General features: G+C 41.4%; 1 protein-coding gene across 1 annotated transcript; it reads left to right on the forward strand.

The window, feature by feature from the left end:
- The first annotated feature begins 12,089 nt into the window (after positions 1–12,089).
- Positions 12,090–19,871, forward strand: LOC131679513 (uncharacterized). Its single transcript, XM_058960250.1, has 4 exons — positions 12,090–12,196; positions 13,547–18,929; positions 19,469–19,597; positions 19,644–19,871. Exons 1-4 carry the CDS (start codon positions 12,090–12,092, stop codon positions 19,869–19,871), a joined length of 5,847 nt encoding a protein of 1,948 aa, XP_058816233.1.
- The last annotated feature ends 895 nt before the right edge of the window (positions 19,872–20,766 follow it).

Here is a 20,766-nt window from a genome sequence, read left to right on the forward strand (position 1 = left end):
TGCTCTAACTTGGCAGAGGAAAAAAGTAGATCGAACTGTTTCCTTTGTTCTTAAGACAATGCACACAAGAAAAGAAGTACTGTATTGTGGTTCGTTTTGCGCTGGATCAGACAGCAGCAGAGTTTCGTGACCAGTGTCTATGGTGGTTGTAAGTCGACTGACTCGTTCGCCACTTGAAAAGCTGCTAGTTACTTTGTGTTAATACTTATCATCGGTGTTTTAGTTTCCTTTCACTCTTGCTCGCTTGCGCGAGATATAGGGTGGTGGATATATTTCCACCGTTGTCTACGTATTTTTCGATCGCGTTTAGTTTCCTCTACCATAGTGTTTAATATTTGAGTTTCGTAAAATGGAATATCTTTGATCATGGTCAATGGTCTCTCATTTTACGGGTAATGTACATACTTCGAAAAAAATTCTTGTAATTTCACGTCATCTTACGCTGACATATGCCAGCGAACAAAATGACTGATTATTATGTTCATTCTTATTTTTACAAGACGCCAACTTATTCAAAAACCTAATTTTACATTTTGCAACGTGCAACATGTAAATTTACCAGAACGCTGTGAAATTACATTTGTCTAGTAAACTTTATATATGTATCTAGAGTATATCTATTTACAATATGTACATTTCTCCTCCTAGAGTTCAATCCGTGTACTTCTTGAGACGGTTATTATGAACCTTCTCTAATCTGTTTCCGTTTTTAATCACGGTCGTGCATTCACTCGGGAGTTCTACGACCTCATATGGGCCTCTCCACAGAGCTTGCAGTTTTTGTCCTGTACCCGTGGGGACGGATTTTACAAGTACCATATCGCCCCACATAGGCTGCCACTCGTTGGCGTTTTTATCGTATAGGTCCTTCCTCTTTTCTTTTGACAATATTAGGTTTTCTCGTGCTTTTTGTGCAGGTGTTTGAACGTGGACCGTATTTCGTTGACGTAGTCCTCGTAATATAGCCCATCATTGTTCCATTTATAAATTGAATTAGGAATGTTGGCGTTTTTACCATATACTAATTCAAATGGTGTATAGCCCGTCGATGAGTTTGACGTGGTGTTGTATTCGAATGTAAAGAAAGGCAAATGTTGGTCCCAAGTTTTCGGGGCATTTCCAACATATTGTCTCAAGTACATTTTAAGTTCCCTGTTCGACCTCTCCACTAAATTTGCTTGTGGATGATAGGTGCTCGTGGTGATTTTCTTAATTTTTAGAATTTTACAGACGTTTTTCATTAGGGAGCTTACAAAATTTGCTCCATTATCTGTCACTAACTCCAAGGGAGCTCCAAATTTACAAATATAATTCTCAACAAATGTTTGCGCGACCGTTGCGCTTTCTTGATTCTCCATCGGTGCTACAATCAAGTATCTTGTTAGGTCGTCTTGCATAACTAGACCGTATTTGTTACCCCAATCGGATTCTGGTAATACCACAATGTCCATATATAACTTTTCGAATGGTTCGGACGATGTGGTTGTTATTTTCATTGGAATTTTGTTGGATCGTCCAATCTTGTTCTTTTGGCACGAATCACATTGTTTGACGTAGTTCTCTACATCTCGTCGCATATTTTTCCACTCGAATAGTGGGCTTATGCGTTTCAACATTCTTTTACTGCCGACATGTCCGCCCAGCGGAGAGTCATGAAACTCTTTAAGAACGGTTTCTCTTTCTCCTACTGGTACATGCATTCGGTCTTTCTCTGGCGCAAAGAGGGTGAATACTTTATTGAATTTACCTGCTACAAATCGTAGAATGTTAGTTTCTGGTGGCGTTTGTATGTTTCTAAAGGAGATAATTTGAATATTCTTATCTTCTTTCATGTGTTCGGGGCAGTTCCCGAACGCGTCAACTAATCCTTGGAAAAATACTTTTGTGTCAGCTCTTGATCGGCTTGACCCATTTAGAATCATACCCCATATTTTTCTGTTTGGGATGGCAAATATTCTACCATTTAGAAAATCTTTCAACCCATGAGGGAGGTCGACCAATTCGCTCAGCTCTTTATAGGCTGACCTACTATTAACGATAACGAATGTGGCGTCTGTTTCGCTCTCGTCGATCTTGCTTTTTGAAAACTTTAATAGTTTAAAATCTATACGTCCCTGTTCTAGATCATTTTCAAAATCTTCATGTGTTATTGTTACTTCTAGATCATCTTTTTCGTCCCATTCAAAATCGATATTTTCTAGCCCGTCCATGTGAGGGTTCCATTCGGATTGCTGTGTGTCCTTGAATAGCCCAAATCTTCCGGATGGGTCTGTAATCTGTTTCGTGGTCTTTGTTTCGGTTTGCTGGGCAAGTTTTTCGTCTTCTTCTTGCTGTTGTTGCAGTTTCTGTTGCCGTGTGACTACAGCGACCGTGTGAGTTTTTTCATCTATCTCCGCATCAGGATTAAGTCTAGATAGAAAATCTGCTACAACATTATCTTTTCCTTGTTTGTAGCGTATGTCCATTTCCAACCCTTGGAGCTTTAAACGAAGTCGTGTCAGGGTGGGTGATGTTTCCTTCAATCTCTAAATAGAGATTAAAGGTCTATGATCTGTGTAGACGATAAATTTCTGATTATAAATAAAATGTTTGAATCTGTTCACTGACCATACAATTGCGAGTAATTCTTTCTCTATCGTATGGTATCTTCTTTCTGCACCTACTAGACCTCTGCTCGCATAGGCTATGGGTCTATCGGTGGACTTTTCATTAGAGAGTACTGCACCAATGGCATACTCGCTTGCATCTGTTGTGATCACAAACGTATCTTTGTAGTTTGGTCTTACCAACAGAGTATTTGAAGTTAAAAAATCTTTCAATTCTTCGAATGCTTTCTGACATTCATTGGTCCAAATAAATTTTACATTTTTCTTTAGCAGATCGTTCAATGGTTTACGTTTTTCTGCTATTTGTGGTATGAATTTACCATAAAAATTAACCGTTCCTAAGAACGAACGGACTCCTTTAACTGTTTTTGGCACAGTCATTTCTTTGATGGCCTTTATATTATCCTCCATTGGCCGAATGCCTTCAGCATTAATTGCATGTCCGAGATATTTAATTTCGGTTCTTAAAATTTGGCATTTTCCTGCCTCAATTTTCAAATTGTGTCGGCGCATAGCCTTCAAAACTTTTATGAGGTTTTCATTGTGTTCCTCAATAGTTGACCCGTAAATGATAATATCGTCTAAGTAAACGATAGCTTTCACACCTTCAATTTCATACAATATTGTGTTCATCAACTTCTGAAATGTTGATGGACTATTTCTAAGGCCCATAGGCATTCTTGTAAATTCAAAATGTCCTTTAGGGGTTGAAAAGGCTGTTTTAGCCGCATCTTTTGGGTTAATTGGGACTTGATAAAAACCTGATTTCAGGTCCAATGTTGAAAAATATTTAGCTCCTCCGAGATTATCAAGTATCTCGTCGATCAGTGGGATCGGATATACAAACGGTTTTGTTATTAAGTTTAGCGCTCTAAAGTCAACCACAATTCTATACTTTTTATTTCCGTTTTCATCGTCCTTTTTGGGTACGCACAAAACCGGTGCATTCCATGGACTTTTACTGGGCTTAATAATGCCTTGCTTCAACATTTCCTCGATTTCTGCATTTATATGCTTTTTTGTTGCTTCGGGAAATCTATATTGTCTTTTATTTATTGGTACGTTCGACGTCGTCTCTATTTCATGGACAGCCGCGTCTGTAGTTGTTAGATGGTCTCCCTTTTGGTAAAACACATCACTATATTCCGCCATAATTGATTCCATGGCTTGGAAATCGTTTCTTTTCAAATGATCCAAATTAAGGTTCTCTAATAATTTTTCAGTTCGTTCATTACCACGTAACTGATCGTACTTTTTATTGTCAACCAGACTATAGTCCTGGTTGTCATCCAAGTTTTCTAAAACCTGTTCTCCATAGTAGGAATCCATGTAATTTTTTTCGTTGGACTCATTCGTGTAATTCTTTTTATAGTAATCTTTCTTGTTTGTACCATAATCATTAAAATCTATCCTATATTCTGATCCGCATTCCGGGATCATGCTAGTCATGCACTTTCTTATGTGAGATGTGTCTGATTCAATAAAACTTTGACGTTTTATTGTTATTTCTGTTTTCTATTAGTTTGGTCATATCTGTTATATGATTCATTTCTTCGTTATCATACTGTGTCTTATCATCAGTGTATTTTGTAATTGCCTCTGTCTGGCATGCCTTCTCAGCCAGAATTTCGCATTTTCGCGTCATGTTTGAGGGCATTTCATCATCCCTTGCTATTTTATTTTGATATCTATTATTCATCCCATCCCTTCCTCCGGGGGTCTTGTTACGTACTTCTTCAATGTTTTTAACTGAATTCATGTCATCCGCGTAGTTGGGAATATTTTGCTCTCTTGACGCAAAAGTATCAGGACTTTGTATTTTATCTCCATTTGGCTCATTGTCGCTCCTATTCGATTTACGGAGGGCGATGTAGTTCAATTGCTGAGATATAAAAATTGTACATTCTTTAAGAAATTTCGCTCCTATAATTCCCGGGACGCACAAATCCTTTACAATATAAAATTTTATTGGATACTTCGAGTTCCCAATTATTAATGTGGTTTCTACTGATCCAATAGTTTCTGATTGTGTCAGATTAAAACCTGTAATGTATAACTTATCCCGATAGTTAATAAATCTGGCTCCAATTTTCGCGACCGTATCCCATCTTATTACATTAAGAAACGCTCCTGTATCAAGCATATATTTAATCCTAATGTCAGGCCTTTCTATTGAGGCGATATTTACTAGTAATTGATGATTTCTGGTACATTCTATGTCCAATTTTTCATATGGAGGCATGGTTCCTTGGAATTGATTACTCGTGTTTTGTTGCAATGTGGTGGGCCGTCCGTGGCCATTATATCGTATATTGAGCGACTTAGTACTCAGTCGTTGTCTAGTTGTATTATAATTTCTTAAATTCTTATTTGTGCTTGTTTTACTGTATGTACCGCAATTTACGCATACTTGTCGGGGTTGTTTAAACGGTTTATCTTCTGGCCTGTTATTGTAGGGGGTCCTGCCATCTATCTGCCCGAACTCCCCATCGTTCAGTTTTTTCTTTGGTTTTCATCTCTTCTATGCTCCTGCTTGTATGGTGACTCGCCTCTTTTCCAGTCTGGTTGTTCCCTCCATTGTCTAGGGTTTGAGTCATTCTGTTTCCAGGGGGGTTGCTGCTCCCTCCACTGGTTTTGCCCAGGCTCGTATCGCCTCAGCGCGTTCAGTTCCTTGCACCCACCGATTGCGTCACGATTGTTGATATATCTTCTCCCGCTATTTAATTATTTCGTCATCAACCACAGTCTCGGTCTCTTCGTCGGTACCAGCTGTTTCAGTACATGGCTGCTTGCTAACGTAAAATGCTTATTCTGCTAGTCCGTTCTCGCTTCATGGTGTAAGGTTTCATTTACTTCTCGTTCGTCGTGTTATGGTCGTCACTATATGTCATCATACATTGTCGAGTATATTCACCGTGTGTGGTGGATTAATTAATTAATTAATTAAGTAATGCAATGTACAAAATTAATCGTTTCTTCGAAAAAAACGAAAGTAGCCAGATGTAGTTCCTATGATCCTACTATCGCGGCGTAATAGCTCAATAAGGTTGATCTTTTTATATTGTCCCTGCGTAGTATAAAAGAAAATTTCTTTTTCTCACTTACCTGAGCTGCATTGTTGATCTGCTCGTTAGTTCCTGTCGAGATGATGTAGATCGATAGTTTAGCTGGTGGTTGGTATAACCTCCCCCACCAAACTGAGGAACGACACTCTAAAGTGCCGAGGTAAGCGCCCGACTTTTTCTATCTCACCCTTTTTCGTCTGTTCTTTTTTTTTCGTGTTATCCACCTGACACATCGAGAGACACTTATCAACTCACCAAATATATATTTTTACCTCTCACTTTATTTTACGCTTACTTTTGTAATTAGTTTTATTCGATAAAAATTAATTACTTCTCTTCTTTCAACTTTTTTTTTTTCGAACAAGATTATCACTCGAGTTTGAGGCGGGTACGTCAAACTAGTCATTTGATTCCGACGATAGCTCGCATTGCTCGCTTATGGCTCCGTTTGCTGTTTCACTCTGCGCACAATTTTCTCAACCCACCAACGCCTGTCTCGATGTTTTTTTTTCTCTCTTTGACGATAGCAGTCGGTAAAATGCCAACTTATTCACTAAAAAAACGCTCAAACACTTTCAAAATGTAACCTTTCTTCTCACTTTATGGTATACACTGATCTGAAGACATTGCTGATTTTAGGCTCCAATCATAAATGCGTCCTGCAATCTCTCAGGATTGCTAAACCGCTGTCACCACATGCGCCGTAAATGCTTACGCACCGTGGCGGAATTGAAGAGAAACACAAAGGATAGGTAGAAAAAAAAAACGATATATTTTCCCTACTTTTACTTACACTTTCTGAACTACCCTACTGCGCGAATTCTTTCGCACCTACGCAATCTATTACTCAAATTGATCTCGGTTGTTGGCAGCCAGAGGTACGCACAGTACATGGGGCCCAGCCTTGATCGAGTTAATTGAAAAAGGGAGAAAAAGAAAAAAAAAAAAAGCCTCGATTCTAAATCTTCTGAAGTTTATATAGTAAATTTCTTGCTTACTTCAGCAAAATTTCAATTATTGACTATCTATCCCTGTTCAGCATGCGATTGACATTATATTTGTATTAGTGTCGCATCACTTTCTATCTTTCTCCTTCGTTTGTAATTTTTATGTTAATGTATTCCTATTCTCCTCTATCTTAAAGTAACTCTTGCTGTCTTCTATTATTTTACGAAGGTTCCCCGAACGTGAGTACTTCCTAATTGGTTTAGTGTTAGTGAGCCTTCGGCTCTCGCTAGAACCTCGTGTTCTCTTGTTCTAACTAAAGCTATTCGTAAGTAGTTGAACGCTCTATTTCCCGAACATAATTATGCATTTGTATCGATGCGCTCACAATCATAAAAACGCCACGCCTATGTTAATAATTACGCTAATTAATATTGGCACAGCCAAATTCTATACAATCGTATAAACACCTGCAGCCGGTGTCATTGGAAATCGATTATTTACCGCGGATACCTATAAACAATCATTAATTCTTCGAGCAACACAGTGACTCACGTTTGTTGTGCTAGGTGCACCGCGACTCAAGCCGCTGCGTTTGCAAATTCGCTAGTGGCGAGTTCTTTCAGGTCAACCTTAGAATTGTTGGTTGCGCATTTTTTTAGGTGTTTACCATTGTGGGGCTGTTCAAAGGAATTGATCATTTGTAGACGATCGTCGTAACGCTTACGAATGTCTCAAGTTTGACCGTACCATCCAGTAACGCGGGTGACGTCGTGTAAACTGTCGAATATAAATTGCCAAATGAATAAGCTTAATTTAATACATGTGATAAATTATAGCTACACAACTACTCTTGAAGGAACGGTTTTCGATAAAAAAATATTATTTTGACGGGCAAGGTTGTTTGAAACTATCTTCAGCAAACTTTTTATTTTTTTTTTTTTTTGAGTTAGCCGCCGATTTATCCTACTTTCCGGTTAAGATATCGATGATTTATAAGTTTCTCAGAACATTACAAATTTAATGGTCAATAAAAGTAAATATAAATGCCCATTCCACTCGCCAGTAATTCGATTTGCCATAGGCAGATATAACTGGATGGTGCTGTTTCAGGTTCGAGTGATTCTACAATTCTTAGGTGAGCTTAGGATCCAGTTCGGGTACCTAAAACTAAAAATCTTCGGGATGTTTAGTTGATTCTCCGTATTAACAAGTCTGGTTCGAATCGGTTTTCTCAAATTATATATTTTCTAGTCCGGGTTAGGTTGAAGTTTTCAAATTTTGAAATTCTCGGGTTCGAGTTTTACAAAATTTTGATTCTCGGGTTCGGGTCGAATTCGAGTTTTTCAATTTTTAAATGGGGGGCTTGGGTCGGGTTAGGAATTTTCAAATTTTATGATTTTGGGCTCGGATCGGGTTCGCGTTTTTCAGTTTTCAAAATCTAGGTTTAATTTTGGGGTCGAGTTAGAAAAAATTGAAACCTGACCGTCTCTAATACATTAGAGGCTTTGCGGCAGAATTGAAAATTTGATTAATTATATGCTATTGTTGCCTTCGGTATCGGAAAACATCTATCACCGGGGATTCGCCGCAGGGGACTATCCGACTATATCGTGATATAAATGAGAGCTAATTGGCTTATGAAACAAACATCGGTATCGAGAGAAATTCCGCTGCCGCGGAACTCTCAGTCGGAGTAGGGTAGTTCACTGTCGAATAATATCCAAGTTAATCTCGATAAAGCTGGGAGCTAAATGGTTCAAGGAACCGGGTATCGGAGTCGGAAAAAATTGCTCCGTCGGGGAACTATCGGTCGGAGTAGGGTAAATTCACCGTCGGGGACTATCCGAGAAGATCGTGATAAGTCCGGGAGCTGAATGACTCGCGGAAACAGGAGTTAAATGGCTCATGGAATCAGCATTTCAACTGCTCACGGGGCGAGAACCAAATGGTGACGTAATAGTTAGAGACAAGAAGCAAGAGAAGAGTCGAGAGTTAAATCAAAACTCAAAGGTCAAGCCATTTCATGAACTAAGTGAGGTTACGAGATAGATCATAAGAGAGAGGTGCGACGAAAGCACAACGAGCCCCTCCCACGAAGTAATACCTTGATACAGTTCCGTGTGGAAGAATGGCGAAAAAAGAGTAAGGAGTGTTTTTAGTGGTTAAGCACGAACGTGAGTCGGGAGTCTCACACAGTCAATACGCGTGTAGTAGGCTTTTGAAGCTTTTTAAACCTTACTATTTTATAATATATACATACACAAATACATACACATACACATTTTCCGATCTCGACGAACTGAATCGAATGATATATGGCACTCGGCTCTCCGGGTCTCGGTTAAAAAGTTCATTTTTAGAGTGATTAGCCTTTCTTTATATTTGTAAATTTGCAATTATTTTACTGGCAAGATGGAACACAAAAAGGGGCTTGTTTTTGAAAATAATTGAAAATTCCAAACCTGTAGCAAAATTTTCGCAAACTTCACCTGAGCTAATAGCTAGACGAAAGAATTAGTTGTGACGCAATATCAAAAAAAAAAATATGTAAGCAATTTCCGCACAAAATAGTAGACATATAAACCCCATCTCGTGTACACGCTCAATTCTGGGATTCACTCTACACAGCGCTGCGGATCGTCTTTGCGTTTTGAGGGCCTGAAATCATTAAATTTTTGGCATGGGTCGCAAAATACCTTGACTAAGATCTTGGACTGGAGCTCGAAAGGATGGGGCAGGGACGGGAATTTCCTCTTCCATCGTATAAAGCACGTTGCATGCTCATTAATATACGAACACTCAAAGAACGTCGCGAATTTGCCATGCTTTGCTTTATCAACGACATTATTTCTCAACGTGTACAATCCGCATCATTACTTTCGCAAATAAAATTTTATGTACCTAGCCGTCAACTAAGAACTCGTAATTTATTCCAAGAACAATCTTTTAGGACAAACTATGCAAAAAATAGCCCCATCAATAGAATGATGCGTCATTATAATGAAAATTGTGTAATAATTGACCTTTCCATGTCTAGAAAACAAATCAAATCTAAACTAAACCGTAGAAATAATGTATAGTATATAAGTAAATATTGTAAAACCATTCTATGTAGTCTACATATGCTTGACGAAAATAAATAATAAAAAAATAATAGAATAAGAAAAAAGTAGTGAAATATGAACCTTGGTACGACCTACCAAGGCCCAAGCTTCACCTCGATGAATCTTCGAACAGTCAATTCTTTCATATGGTTAGGTTAAGAGGTTGACCGTTGCCGTTTAACTTACTATTCGAAACAAGCTTCTGAAGAAGACAAATTAAAAACCTTTCTCACAAATACAATTTATAATCAACAATTCGACGCCGTGAGCAATCTGCCCACCCGTTCAAATCTCGCTTTAGTCGACCAGTTTTACACCCGCCCCATCGGTAGTGGATTTATCAATGATTAATAGCACCCGTGCAGATTATCGTCGTCGATGATTGATGATTTGCTGTGCTCATATGTAGTTCATAGACCATCCAATAGTAGAGTGGGAGTGTGCGTGTGACATCGCAAAAGGAAATAGAACGGATCTCCGGTGCCAGCAGCGCGGGACTCGGAAGTCTCGTCACCGAATGTCAATCATCGCCCGGTGATGGCTATCAGCGCATTCGCTCAAAGACGGAAGCAGCAATCAAACAAACTGAGCCTTATAACATCAAACACGCAAGATGAACAATCAGCTTAGCTGGCTAACTAACGAACATGTGTCTTGTTACTTCGATAGAACCGTTGAGGTTGAGAGAGAAGCAGAGTTTGCCTTTCGTCCCTTCTGGGTCACGCATCAGGGCGGAAGTTTCAAATCGTAACGCAAAGGCCGCTGACAGGAAAGCGAACCGTCAAAAGCTTGTAAGATTGACGTTAATAAGGTTTGTTTATGGGTAAGCGGATCTAGATGGGATTATTACCGCCTGATTACTCATAATAGATGCTGCCTGACTGATGCCGGGTGGCTTCGGCATTTGACGTTTGAAGAGTAATGATTTGAGCACTGATATGGGATGAATCGCGCTTGTCAGGGATTGAAATTTATCCTGGATGGGGTATGCATTTTGCAATATGTGAAACCTGCTGAACACTCTTAAGCTTTTGCCGGTTCTATATTGATTGATTGGTTTATTTCTGCTATATTCAACAGAAGATTTCAAGTTACTTGTAAGATTCCTTATCCTTATATGAATCATAAACTAGATATATTCACTAGGATATTTCGGTCAGCGGCGCAAGCGGAATTTTTGAACAGTGGCATCACAACTGTGAACCTAAACGAAAAATTGGTAGGACGGCATTTCCAATCAAATTTTTTATATTCTTATACAATATGTATATACAAGTTTATGAAGTTACTGACAAAAATTCATCGGCGCACATATCATAGTTTCGGGCTCGTATTAGGACATGAGTTTTTAAAGTAACATACAGTTCTATTCACTGCAAATTGTAGAGACAAATTAATGAATCAATATGAAACTACACAAAGCTTCGGATAAACTTGTACACACATTTGAGCGCAGATTGGTTCGCAAACTTATAACACAAACTTGCGCGAAAAAAGTACGAAAACTTGGATGAAAACCTCGACGAAAAATTGAAATAATTAGAACGAAAACTTGGAAGAAAACTTGGCTAAAAGCTTGGACTAAAACTTGAACAAAAACCTAGATGAAAATTTGGACGAAAATTTTGGAGAAACCTTTGACGAAAGCTTGGGAAAAAAAATTCAAAAACAACTTGAACGAAAACTTGAACAAATACTTGAACGAATACTTGAACGTAGACAAACAGGAAAACTTGAACGAAAACTATAAGGAAAACTTGAGAGAAAACTTGCACGAAAAATTGAACGAAAACGAACAAAAAAACTTGAACGAAGACTGGAACGAAAGCGAACATAAAATCTGGAACGAAAACATGAAAGAAAACTTGAGCAAAAACTTAAGCATGAAGCTAAAACTTGAACGAAAACTTAGACAGTAAGTTGGACAACAACTAAGACGGAAGCTTGGACGAAAATTTTAACAAAAATTTTAACGAAAACCAGAAAACTTCGACGAAAATTTGAATGAATATCTGAACAAAAACTAGAATGAAAACATAAAAACTTGGAAGAATACTTGGACGAAAATTGGACGAAAACTTGAACTAAAAACTTGAACGAAAACTTGGACATTTCAAGGAAACCTTGTGCGAACTTGAACGAAAAAATTGACAAAAACTTGGACGAAAACTTAGACATAAATATGCACGAAAATGAAAATTTGAATGAAACCTTGTGCGAAAACTTGAACGAAAATTTGGATGAAAAATTGGACGAAAAGTTGAACGAAAACTTCTACGAAAACTTGGTCGAAAGCTTTAAGGAAAACCTAGAACAAAACTTGAAAGACAACTTGAACAAAAACGAAAACGAATACGAAAATAAAAATGAACTTGAACGAAGACACGAACCGAAACTTGGATAAAAACTTGAACGCAAAGGAAAAGGAAAACTTGAACGAAGACTGCACACTAAGCCAGCCAAAAGTTGTTCAGTAATTTCTTTTGACGACTTACACAGTAAAGTAAAATTTTTACTGAGCTGTCCGCAAATTGTTTAAAAAATTGCAGCAAAGTGTTCATTTTTTACGATTTTCAGTAATTTTGCGAATAATTTGCTGAAACCCGCAATATTTTTAACTGAATTTATCAGCACTTCTGTTCTTTTCGGTACATTAACATTATTCAGTAAAATACTGATTGTTAAAGCCAAGAAAAACGGCTCCGTCTGGCAACACTAAACATGATCCACAAGACGAGGATCACTTGATCTCGTTTCATCACAATTATATTATATATGCCTTTCATTACTCTTATCACTAGTAGGTAGTATATATAAAATACCATTGGGCACGATCACCCATCGCTCGGGATTGATCGTGATCGATATTCACCACTGACCCATCGTATCGCAATGAATACGAGGGCAGTTTCAGTACCTAATAAACCACGCTGTGCATCATACGTATCTATTTCGAATAAACAGTAGAGCAGCAATTATAATTAACGTTGCTAACTCAAATAAAGTGTAGATTTCTCCGGATGATTGAACGTGTCATGCGTGAATAGATAAACCGAACATTCCCGGTCTGTACAGTTAGCCACGGGTGCTCAACTGTGACATAGTGTTGTAGAACTTTTTAGTTATAGAACTTTAATTACACATCAATTCGCCAACGGTCCTGGTAAGATTTATAAACATTTTTTGGTCCTTCGAGCCGGATCCTTTGATCTAGAGGACCGTTGGGCGACAGTTTTTAGTGGTACAATAGACATTGTGACCGCGTGGAAGTGAGACAATAGTGCCGGTCTGGAACAATAGTGGCGTCAGTTAATCCGCCATCGCAATTGTGGTTTCAACGCACTTGGCTGAAAACCGCCATTGTACCAAACGGAACGGGACGGCGGAGAGCAACGGAGAGCTAAGTGCACAGGGCTTCGGAGCGCTTGGAAGGCTCACTTCGACACACGGAGGAACCAGGATCAACATCTGAACCAAGAAAAAGGGAAGTACTGTTGCATGTGATCTGTGGTGGCGTCATGCATGAGACGTGTACCGATGAGTAGGGTGGTTCGAAAAAATAAAATGGTGGAGATAAATTGATTTTTCCTTTGCATGCGAATTTTGTGATCCCTGAGTTTGAGATTGACGGTTGGTCTTGGTTCTGCTGGCATTTTTTTTGGCTTGTTACTCATCTGGTTAGTTCCCCTCGCTGCAGTCAATTTTATTGGGTTGTTCAGTCTTCTGTCACCTCGGGGACGTCGAGTAGAGTCGCGGTTCGCGGTGTTCGAGTGAAAAGGTGAAGTGTAAGAAGTGAATGACATTAATAAACTTTGGAGTGCAGTGTAGAAGTGATATTAATTGAAAATAGTACGAGAGTGAATGAAATAAAAACGTCCAGTGAACTAAAAGATTTGAAACGGCAGGAGCGACAGTTACAAAGCACATTCAACGGCGCAAAGCAGTTTTTGCTAAAATTCAAACCGGAAAGGCATGCCGGTCACGTTGATAGTCGATTAGAGCTGCTGGAAGCCGCGATGAAGAAATTTTACTCGGTGCGGAGAAAAATCGAGTTGTTAGCTGACGAAGACGATGATAAGGAAGCATTCGATACCAAAGAAACACCAGGAGATCGTGCTGCTCGTGTTGAAGCTCTTGCTGAAAGGCGCGAGGCCGACAATTTTCAGATCCTTCAGAGCGCTGAAGACCTTTACTGTGAGCTGAAGTCATCGCTGCAGTCCCTGAGACCAGGAACATCAATACCGGTCCCAGCTGACGTTTTGCCAGCTCCAGCACAGGCTCCTTCTTGTTCGTTGTCGCGAGTAAAGTTGCCCGAAATTCGCTTACCTAGTTTCGGAGGCAAAACTAGCGACTGGGTCACCTTCCGTGACATGTTTCTGAGCCTTATTCATCGCAACGATCAATTGAGTGCAATCGATAAATTTTCGTACCTGCGATCGTCGCTGGTTGGTGAAGCATTGCAAGAGATTGGCACGATAGATATATCTGTAGCCAACTACTCGATCGCATGGGATTTGCTCAAGAAGCGTTATGAAAACCGTAAGTTGATAGTTAAAGCCCATCTCGATGCCTTGTTTGCCATTGAACCAATAAAGCGTGAGCATTACGATGCATTGAGTCAACTTATTAGTGAATTTGATCGTAACCTTCAGATGTTGGAGAAAGTTGGAGAAGATCCGTCCCAGTGGAGCACAATTTTAGTTCACATGATGTGCTCCAGATTAGATCAATCAACCTTGCGCCATTGGGAGGCACATTATAGTTCGAAGGAAGTCCCCACATACGATGCTTTGATGACGTTTCTTCGGAATCAGTGTTCCGTTCTTCAATCTATAGCACCAGCAAAGCCTGTGCATTGTGAGATGAAGAAGCCCAAGTTTACTGTCACTCACACATCCGTGCAATCTTCTAATCGGTGCCCATTCTGCGGCGAAGGTCAACATTCAGCATTCAAGTATCAGAAGTTCATCAAAATGAAGGTGTCTGAGCGGTATGATATGGTGAAACGCTCTCGGTTGTGTTTGAACTGCCTGTCTCCTGCGCATCTAGTTCGATCCTGTACGAAGGGGTGTTGTCAGCATTGTCATCAGAAACATCATACTCTTCTACATTCTGGAGTAACCAACGGCGGAAGATCATCAGCGTCAATCCCGCAGAATGACTCCTCCGTCCCACGAGTACAGAATCGACCACAGACAACGAACACTCAACAAACACAGCCACAAGCCCAGAACCAAGCCACACTCACTCAGTACACTGGACCATCCACAAGCTCATTTCCTATTGCAAATACAAATTCGCATTCGCAATCACACCCACCACCCACCACAGATCGTACTCCCATTACAAACTCTTTACCCGCCAACATCTACACACCAAAACGTCAAGTTTTATTATCCACCGCGTTAGTGCGCGTGTCGGACATTTATGGAAATGCTCAATTAGCTAGAGCGCTCTTGGACTCTTGCTCAGAGTACTGTTTCATCACCACGACTCTTTTTCAAAAGTTAAAGTTGGCTGAGACTGCCAGCTATTTGTCCGTAGCAGGGATCGGTGGTTCTGTAGTCAAATCTACAAAGAGCGTAGAGGCTACAGTATCGCCTCGGTCATTGCACATTTCTTCCTATTCCGAGAAGGTGCAGCTGCACGTCTTGCCGAAGCTCACCTCCAAACTGCCTATGCAGGCGGTCAATATTAGGACTCTCGCCATTCCGGAAGGTGTTACGTTGGCAGATCCAAATTTCTGCGACCCCGGACCAATTGACCTCATCATTGGTGCTGAGTACTACTACGATCTGCTGCTGAAGGAAAAGATGAAGTTATCAGAAGACGGACCCACATTGCAAAAAACTGTCTTCGGATTTGTTGTGTCAGGACGCATACCCGGTAGCATTCTTGGAATCCCCAAAACTCTTTCCCACACGTGTTCCTCTGTCGATCTTCGTGATCTCCTCGCGAAATTTTGGGAACTAGAGTCCTGTAGCAGTAGAAGTACCTATTCTGTGGAAGAGACGACGTGTGAAGAGATTTTCGAACGAACGACCGTTCGCGATGCAGATGGAAGATTCGTCGTCGCGCTTCCCAAGAAGGAGTACATCATCGAGCAACTGGGAGATTCAAAGGCCATAGCATTGAAACGATTCCACGGATTGGAAAGGCGATTGGAAGCAAACGACACGTTGAAAAGATTGTATGGCGAGTTCATTCAGGAATACCTGTCCATGGGTCATATGCGAGAAATTGACCAAGAATATTGCGGTGCACAGTCCTATTACATGCCTCACCATGCGGTATTGAAGCCCGATAGCACAACCACAAAGCTAAGGGTGGTATTCGACGGCTCTTGCCGTTCGTCGACGGGAGTATCCTTGAATGATGGACTGATGGTAGGACCCGTCGTGCAAGAGGACTTGCTGTACATCATATTGCGTTTTCGTTTTTGGAGATTTGTATTAGTAGCGGACATAGCTAAAATGTACCGTATGGTAAGAGTAGCAGATGCAGATCAACCACTTCAGCGCATCTTGTGGAGAAATTCACCGAACGAGTCAGTGAGAATTTTCCAATTGACCACAGTCACATATGGTACCGCTTCCGCGCCCTATCTCGCAACCAAGTGCCTTCAACGTCTTGCAAGTGATGGTGCAACCTCGCATAAAGCAGCAGCGAAGGTCATTGAGAAGGATTTTTACGTCGACGACCTGTTGACGGGCACGGACAGCTTGGAAGAAGGAACCGTTCTCACATCAGAACTCATTGATTTTACGAGTTCGCCAGGGTTTGAGTTGCGCAAGTGGAGTTCCAATAGCTTTGAACTTCTTTCGTCTATTCCACCTCTTCTCCGAGACGATCGTACCATACTGGAACTCGATTCGTCCAGATCCACAGTCAAAACGCTAGGGTTAATATGGGAGCCAGGCAAAGACTGTTTTAGATTTGCTGTACCGCACTGGAGCACTGAGCCAATCATCACCAAACGTATAGTACTGGCCGACACAGCTCGTATCTTCGACCCTCTCGGTCTCATCGGTCCAGTCATCGTACAGGTAAAAATTTTCCTCCAGGAGCTTTGGAAGCTTAAATCGGATTGGGACGATCCGTTGCCAAAAGAGCTTCAGAATTTCTGGATTGAGTATCGATTGAATCTATCCGCTCTCGACACACTCTCAGTTCCAAGATGGACGGGCTTCAGAAGTAACCTAGCTTCAACGGAAATCCACGGATTTTGTGACGCTTCAGAGGTAGCATACGGCGCATGTTTGTACCTTAGGTGTAAGTCAGTCGACGGGTCAGTCACTGTTCGGTTGATTACATCCAAATCTCGAGTTGCGCCACAAGAAGATCTCACTCGGAAGAAAAAGAAACAATCCATCCCCAGATTGGAGCTTTCCTCAGCATTACTGCTTAGTCATCTCTATGAAAAGCTATGCAGTAGTTTCGTACCACCCGGCAAGGTATATTTTTGGACAGATTCCATGATAGTGAAGTACTGGCTATCATCGTTACCTTCCCGGTGGCAAGCATTCGTTGCCAATCGTGTATCAGAGATACAGCATATCACTAAGAAGGGAGTGTGGAACCACATCGCCGGTGCAGACAATCCGGCAGATATCATTTCGCGGGGAATGACACCCACACAACTACAGTATCAACCTCTGTGGTTTGAAGGCCCTCTGTGGGTATGTCGAGCACATTCTACATGGCCAGAGTCAGCAGTCATCCAGTCAGAGCTGGATAGTTCTCTTTTAGAAGAAAAACCATCTGCGTCACTTCCGGTTCAAACAAAGCCTCAAAGTGACATATTTTTGCTGAGATCCTCGTTCCCGGATCTCGTTTGGATAGTAGCATGGATTCGTCGCTTCGCTTACAATGCATTGCCTCGCAACCGCAGTAGCAGGCGTCTAAAACACTTGTCATCGACGGAATATAATGATGCTGTAACGATTTTGGTTCGATTTGCTCAACACGAGAGCTTTCCTGAAGAAATAGCAGCTTTATCGAAAGGTGAACCAATAAAGTCATCATCTAAATTGCTCTCGTCAAATCCTCGTTTAGTTGATGGTATTCTCCGCGTCGGCGGTCGATTAGCTCATGCACCAGTGTCAGAATATCGTAAGCATCCAATGATTCTTCACCATCAACACCCACTGGCAAAGCTGGTCATGGAGCATTATCATCGTAAACTGTTTCACGCCGGTCAGCAACTTCTCATAGCTTCGGTCAGAGAAAGGTTCTGGCCAACTCGCATTCGCGATTTAGCACGTTGGACCATCCATCGATGTGTTCAATGTTTTCGCAACAAACCCAAAGTCCACGAGCAGCTAATGGCTGATTTACCATCCGTTCGTGTCACTCCTGCAGCGGCATTCCTGAAAGTTGGAATCGATTTTTGCGGACCGTTCTACATTCGCTATCCAGTTCGTCGGAGTACGCCGGTGAAGTCCTTCGTATGCATTTTCGTTTGCCTAGCAACCAAGGCAGTTCACATGGAAGTCGTAGCAGATCTGTCAACGCAAGCATTTCTGGCGGCATTCAAACGCTTCGTAGCAGTCCGTGGCAAACCGCAACTAGTCATGTGTGACAATGCGACCAATTTCGTTGGGGCAAATCGGGAGCTCGAGGAACTACGGCTGCAACTGTATAACCAGCAGTTTCAGTACGAAATGATCAAGGCATCGGAAGAAGAAGGAATAGATTTCAAATTCATCCCACCGCGCTCTCCGAATTTCGGCAGATTGTGGGAAGCGGCGGTTAAGTCCTTCAAAGGACATTTTCGCAAGACCATAGGAAGCAGACCGTTGACATACGATGAACTACACACCATTGTTCAGCAAGTCGCAGCGATTCTAAACTCTCGTCCATTGACACCCTTGAGAAACGATCCTAATGATTACACTGTACTGACCCCAGGACATTTTCTGGTGGGACGACCACTCACGGCGATTCCTGAACCAGATTTGCAAGAGATCCCCGAAAATCGACTCTCTCAGTGGCAACGTACGCAAGGATTCGTACAACAACTATTGCGAAAATGGAAGACGCAATATCTGTCAGATTTGCATAACAGGACAAAGTGGACTCGACAACGCAACAACATCACAGTTGGAACGATGGTCCTAGTAAAGGAGGAAAACTTGCCTCCTCAGAAGTGGCGGTTAGGCCGAGTAGCAGAACTGTTTACGGGCGAAGATGGAAACATTCGAGTTGTAGCTGTCCGGACTAGGGATGGCACCTTCAGAAAGAGCATCTCAAAAATTTGCGTCCTTCCAATACGGGACAACGACGAGAAGTCCCCTACGGAGGCGAACTGAATCCCTCCCAACGATGGTGCTGCGGCACCGCGGAGGTCTCTCAAGGGAGGTCCTCCGCATCCCAGTTAAGTATTTATTCATCAATTTATTGCAAAAAACTTAAGGAATGTTCATCCCCCATAGCCACCCCTACATCTCTGTCCCGGTTTCCGGGGCAGTCGTCATCATTTTTGGTTCGTCGGTTCACACCAGTCCACCCCGTCAATCACCCTGGAAGAGTTGCCTTTGTGATGTCAAGCATGTTCTATCTACGGTTTCGGTGCATGGTCTTGCTTATCTTCTAGTTACACAGCTTCATTATCGTCACAGCAACGCTGCAAGTTCATCAAATTTCGTACTCCGAGCAATGGGCCCGTTTCTCGGTTCGCTGTCAACGCAACGACAGGTCGTCAGATGGATTGATCACCCGTTCTTGAAGGCCAACGTCTACGCAGACGCAGCATAGTAGCAATCTCAAGCAGCATGTGAATATCGTCATCCCCATCCGCCCGGCATACCAGTCGGCGACATCGGTGCCCAGAGCACCAGCGGAGGCCTGGAGACCTCCGTTCCTGGCAAGTCCTGTAAATGTTCATCATTTCCATTTAAAAAGCCCCCTATGTTTTACAGCAAAGACTCACCATCAACGGCATCCGTGGAAGAACATCCGTCGAAGTAGAGGCACACCGAAGTGCAGTATCAGCAACCCAATCGTCCAACTTTCATCAAGCAACGTTCATCCGTCAATCCGAAAGTAGCAGTATACCCGACGGAAATCCGAAACGATCGTGCAAGGCCGCAGCGAAGGCAATCTCCATTTGCTTGAAGAAGCGTTCCAGTTCCAGTTTGTCGCAGTAACACCCACGTCGTCAACAATCATCAACGTTCAGATGCAGCGCAGACTGCAGTTTGTCGAGATGACCGAATGTCGATCAATGCAACACCATAACAGCACAACATTTGGATCCAGTAGCCCAATGGCAAACGAAAGTTCTTACAATAGTGTGCAAACAGAAATGAAATGTATAGAAGGTAGTTAGCTAGTATACAGTATTACTTGCTTTAGATAGGTTTGAAATCCTAGTGATTTCAAGGCCGGCGGCATGTTAAAGCCAAGAAAAACGGCTCCGTCTGGCAACACTAAACATGATCCACAAGACGAGGATCACTTGATCTCGTTTCATCACAATTATATTATATATGCCTTTCATTACTCTTATCACTAGTAGGTAGTATATATAAAATACCATTGGGCACGATCACCCATCGCTCGGGATTGATCGTGATCGATATTCACCACTGACCCATCGTATCGCAATGAATACGAGGGCAGTTTCAGTACCTAATAAACCACGCTGTGCATCATACGTATCTATTTCGAATAAACAGTAGAGCAGCAATTATAATTAACGTTGCTAACTCAAATAAAGTGTAGATTTCTCCGGATGATTGAACGTGTCATGCGTGAATAGATAAACCGAACATTCCCGGTCTGTACAGTTAGCCACGGGTGCTCAACTGTGACATAGTGTTGTAGAACTTTTTAGTTATAGAACTTTAATTACACATCAATTCGCCAACGGTCCTGGTAAGATTTATAAACACTGATTGTTCGGCAAAATTGTAGCAACATTACCGAACCTCGTCAAAAACTTACAAAACAGGTACAGTAAATCATCTGTCAAGTCGCCATTTTCAGAGAAAACTGCTGATTAAAAAGTATTTTTTGACGATTGAATAGAACGGATTGCGG

Source organism: Topomyia yanbarensis, chromosome 2, assembly GCF_030247195.1.
Source record: "Topomyia yanbarensis strain Yona2022 chromosome 2, ASM3024719v1, whole genome shotgun sequence".
Lineage (NCBI taxonomy): Eukaryota > Metazoa > Arthropoda > Insecta > Diptera > Culicidae > Topomyia > Topomyia yanbarensis.

Coding starts and splice junctions, on each gene's coding strand:
- LOC131679513 (XM_058960250.1), top strand. CDS start 12,090: ATGAACTTGAACGAAGACACGAACCGAAACTTGGATAAAAACTTGAAC. Junction 18,930..19,468: donor AAGATGGAAACATTCGAGTT/GTAGCTGTCCGG, acceptor ACGTCTACGCAG/ACGCAGCATAGTAGCAATCT. Junction 19,598..19,643: donor CTCCGTTCCTGGCAAGTCCT/GTAAATGTTCAT, acceptor TATGTTTTACAG/CAAAGACTCACCATCAACGG.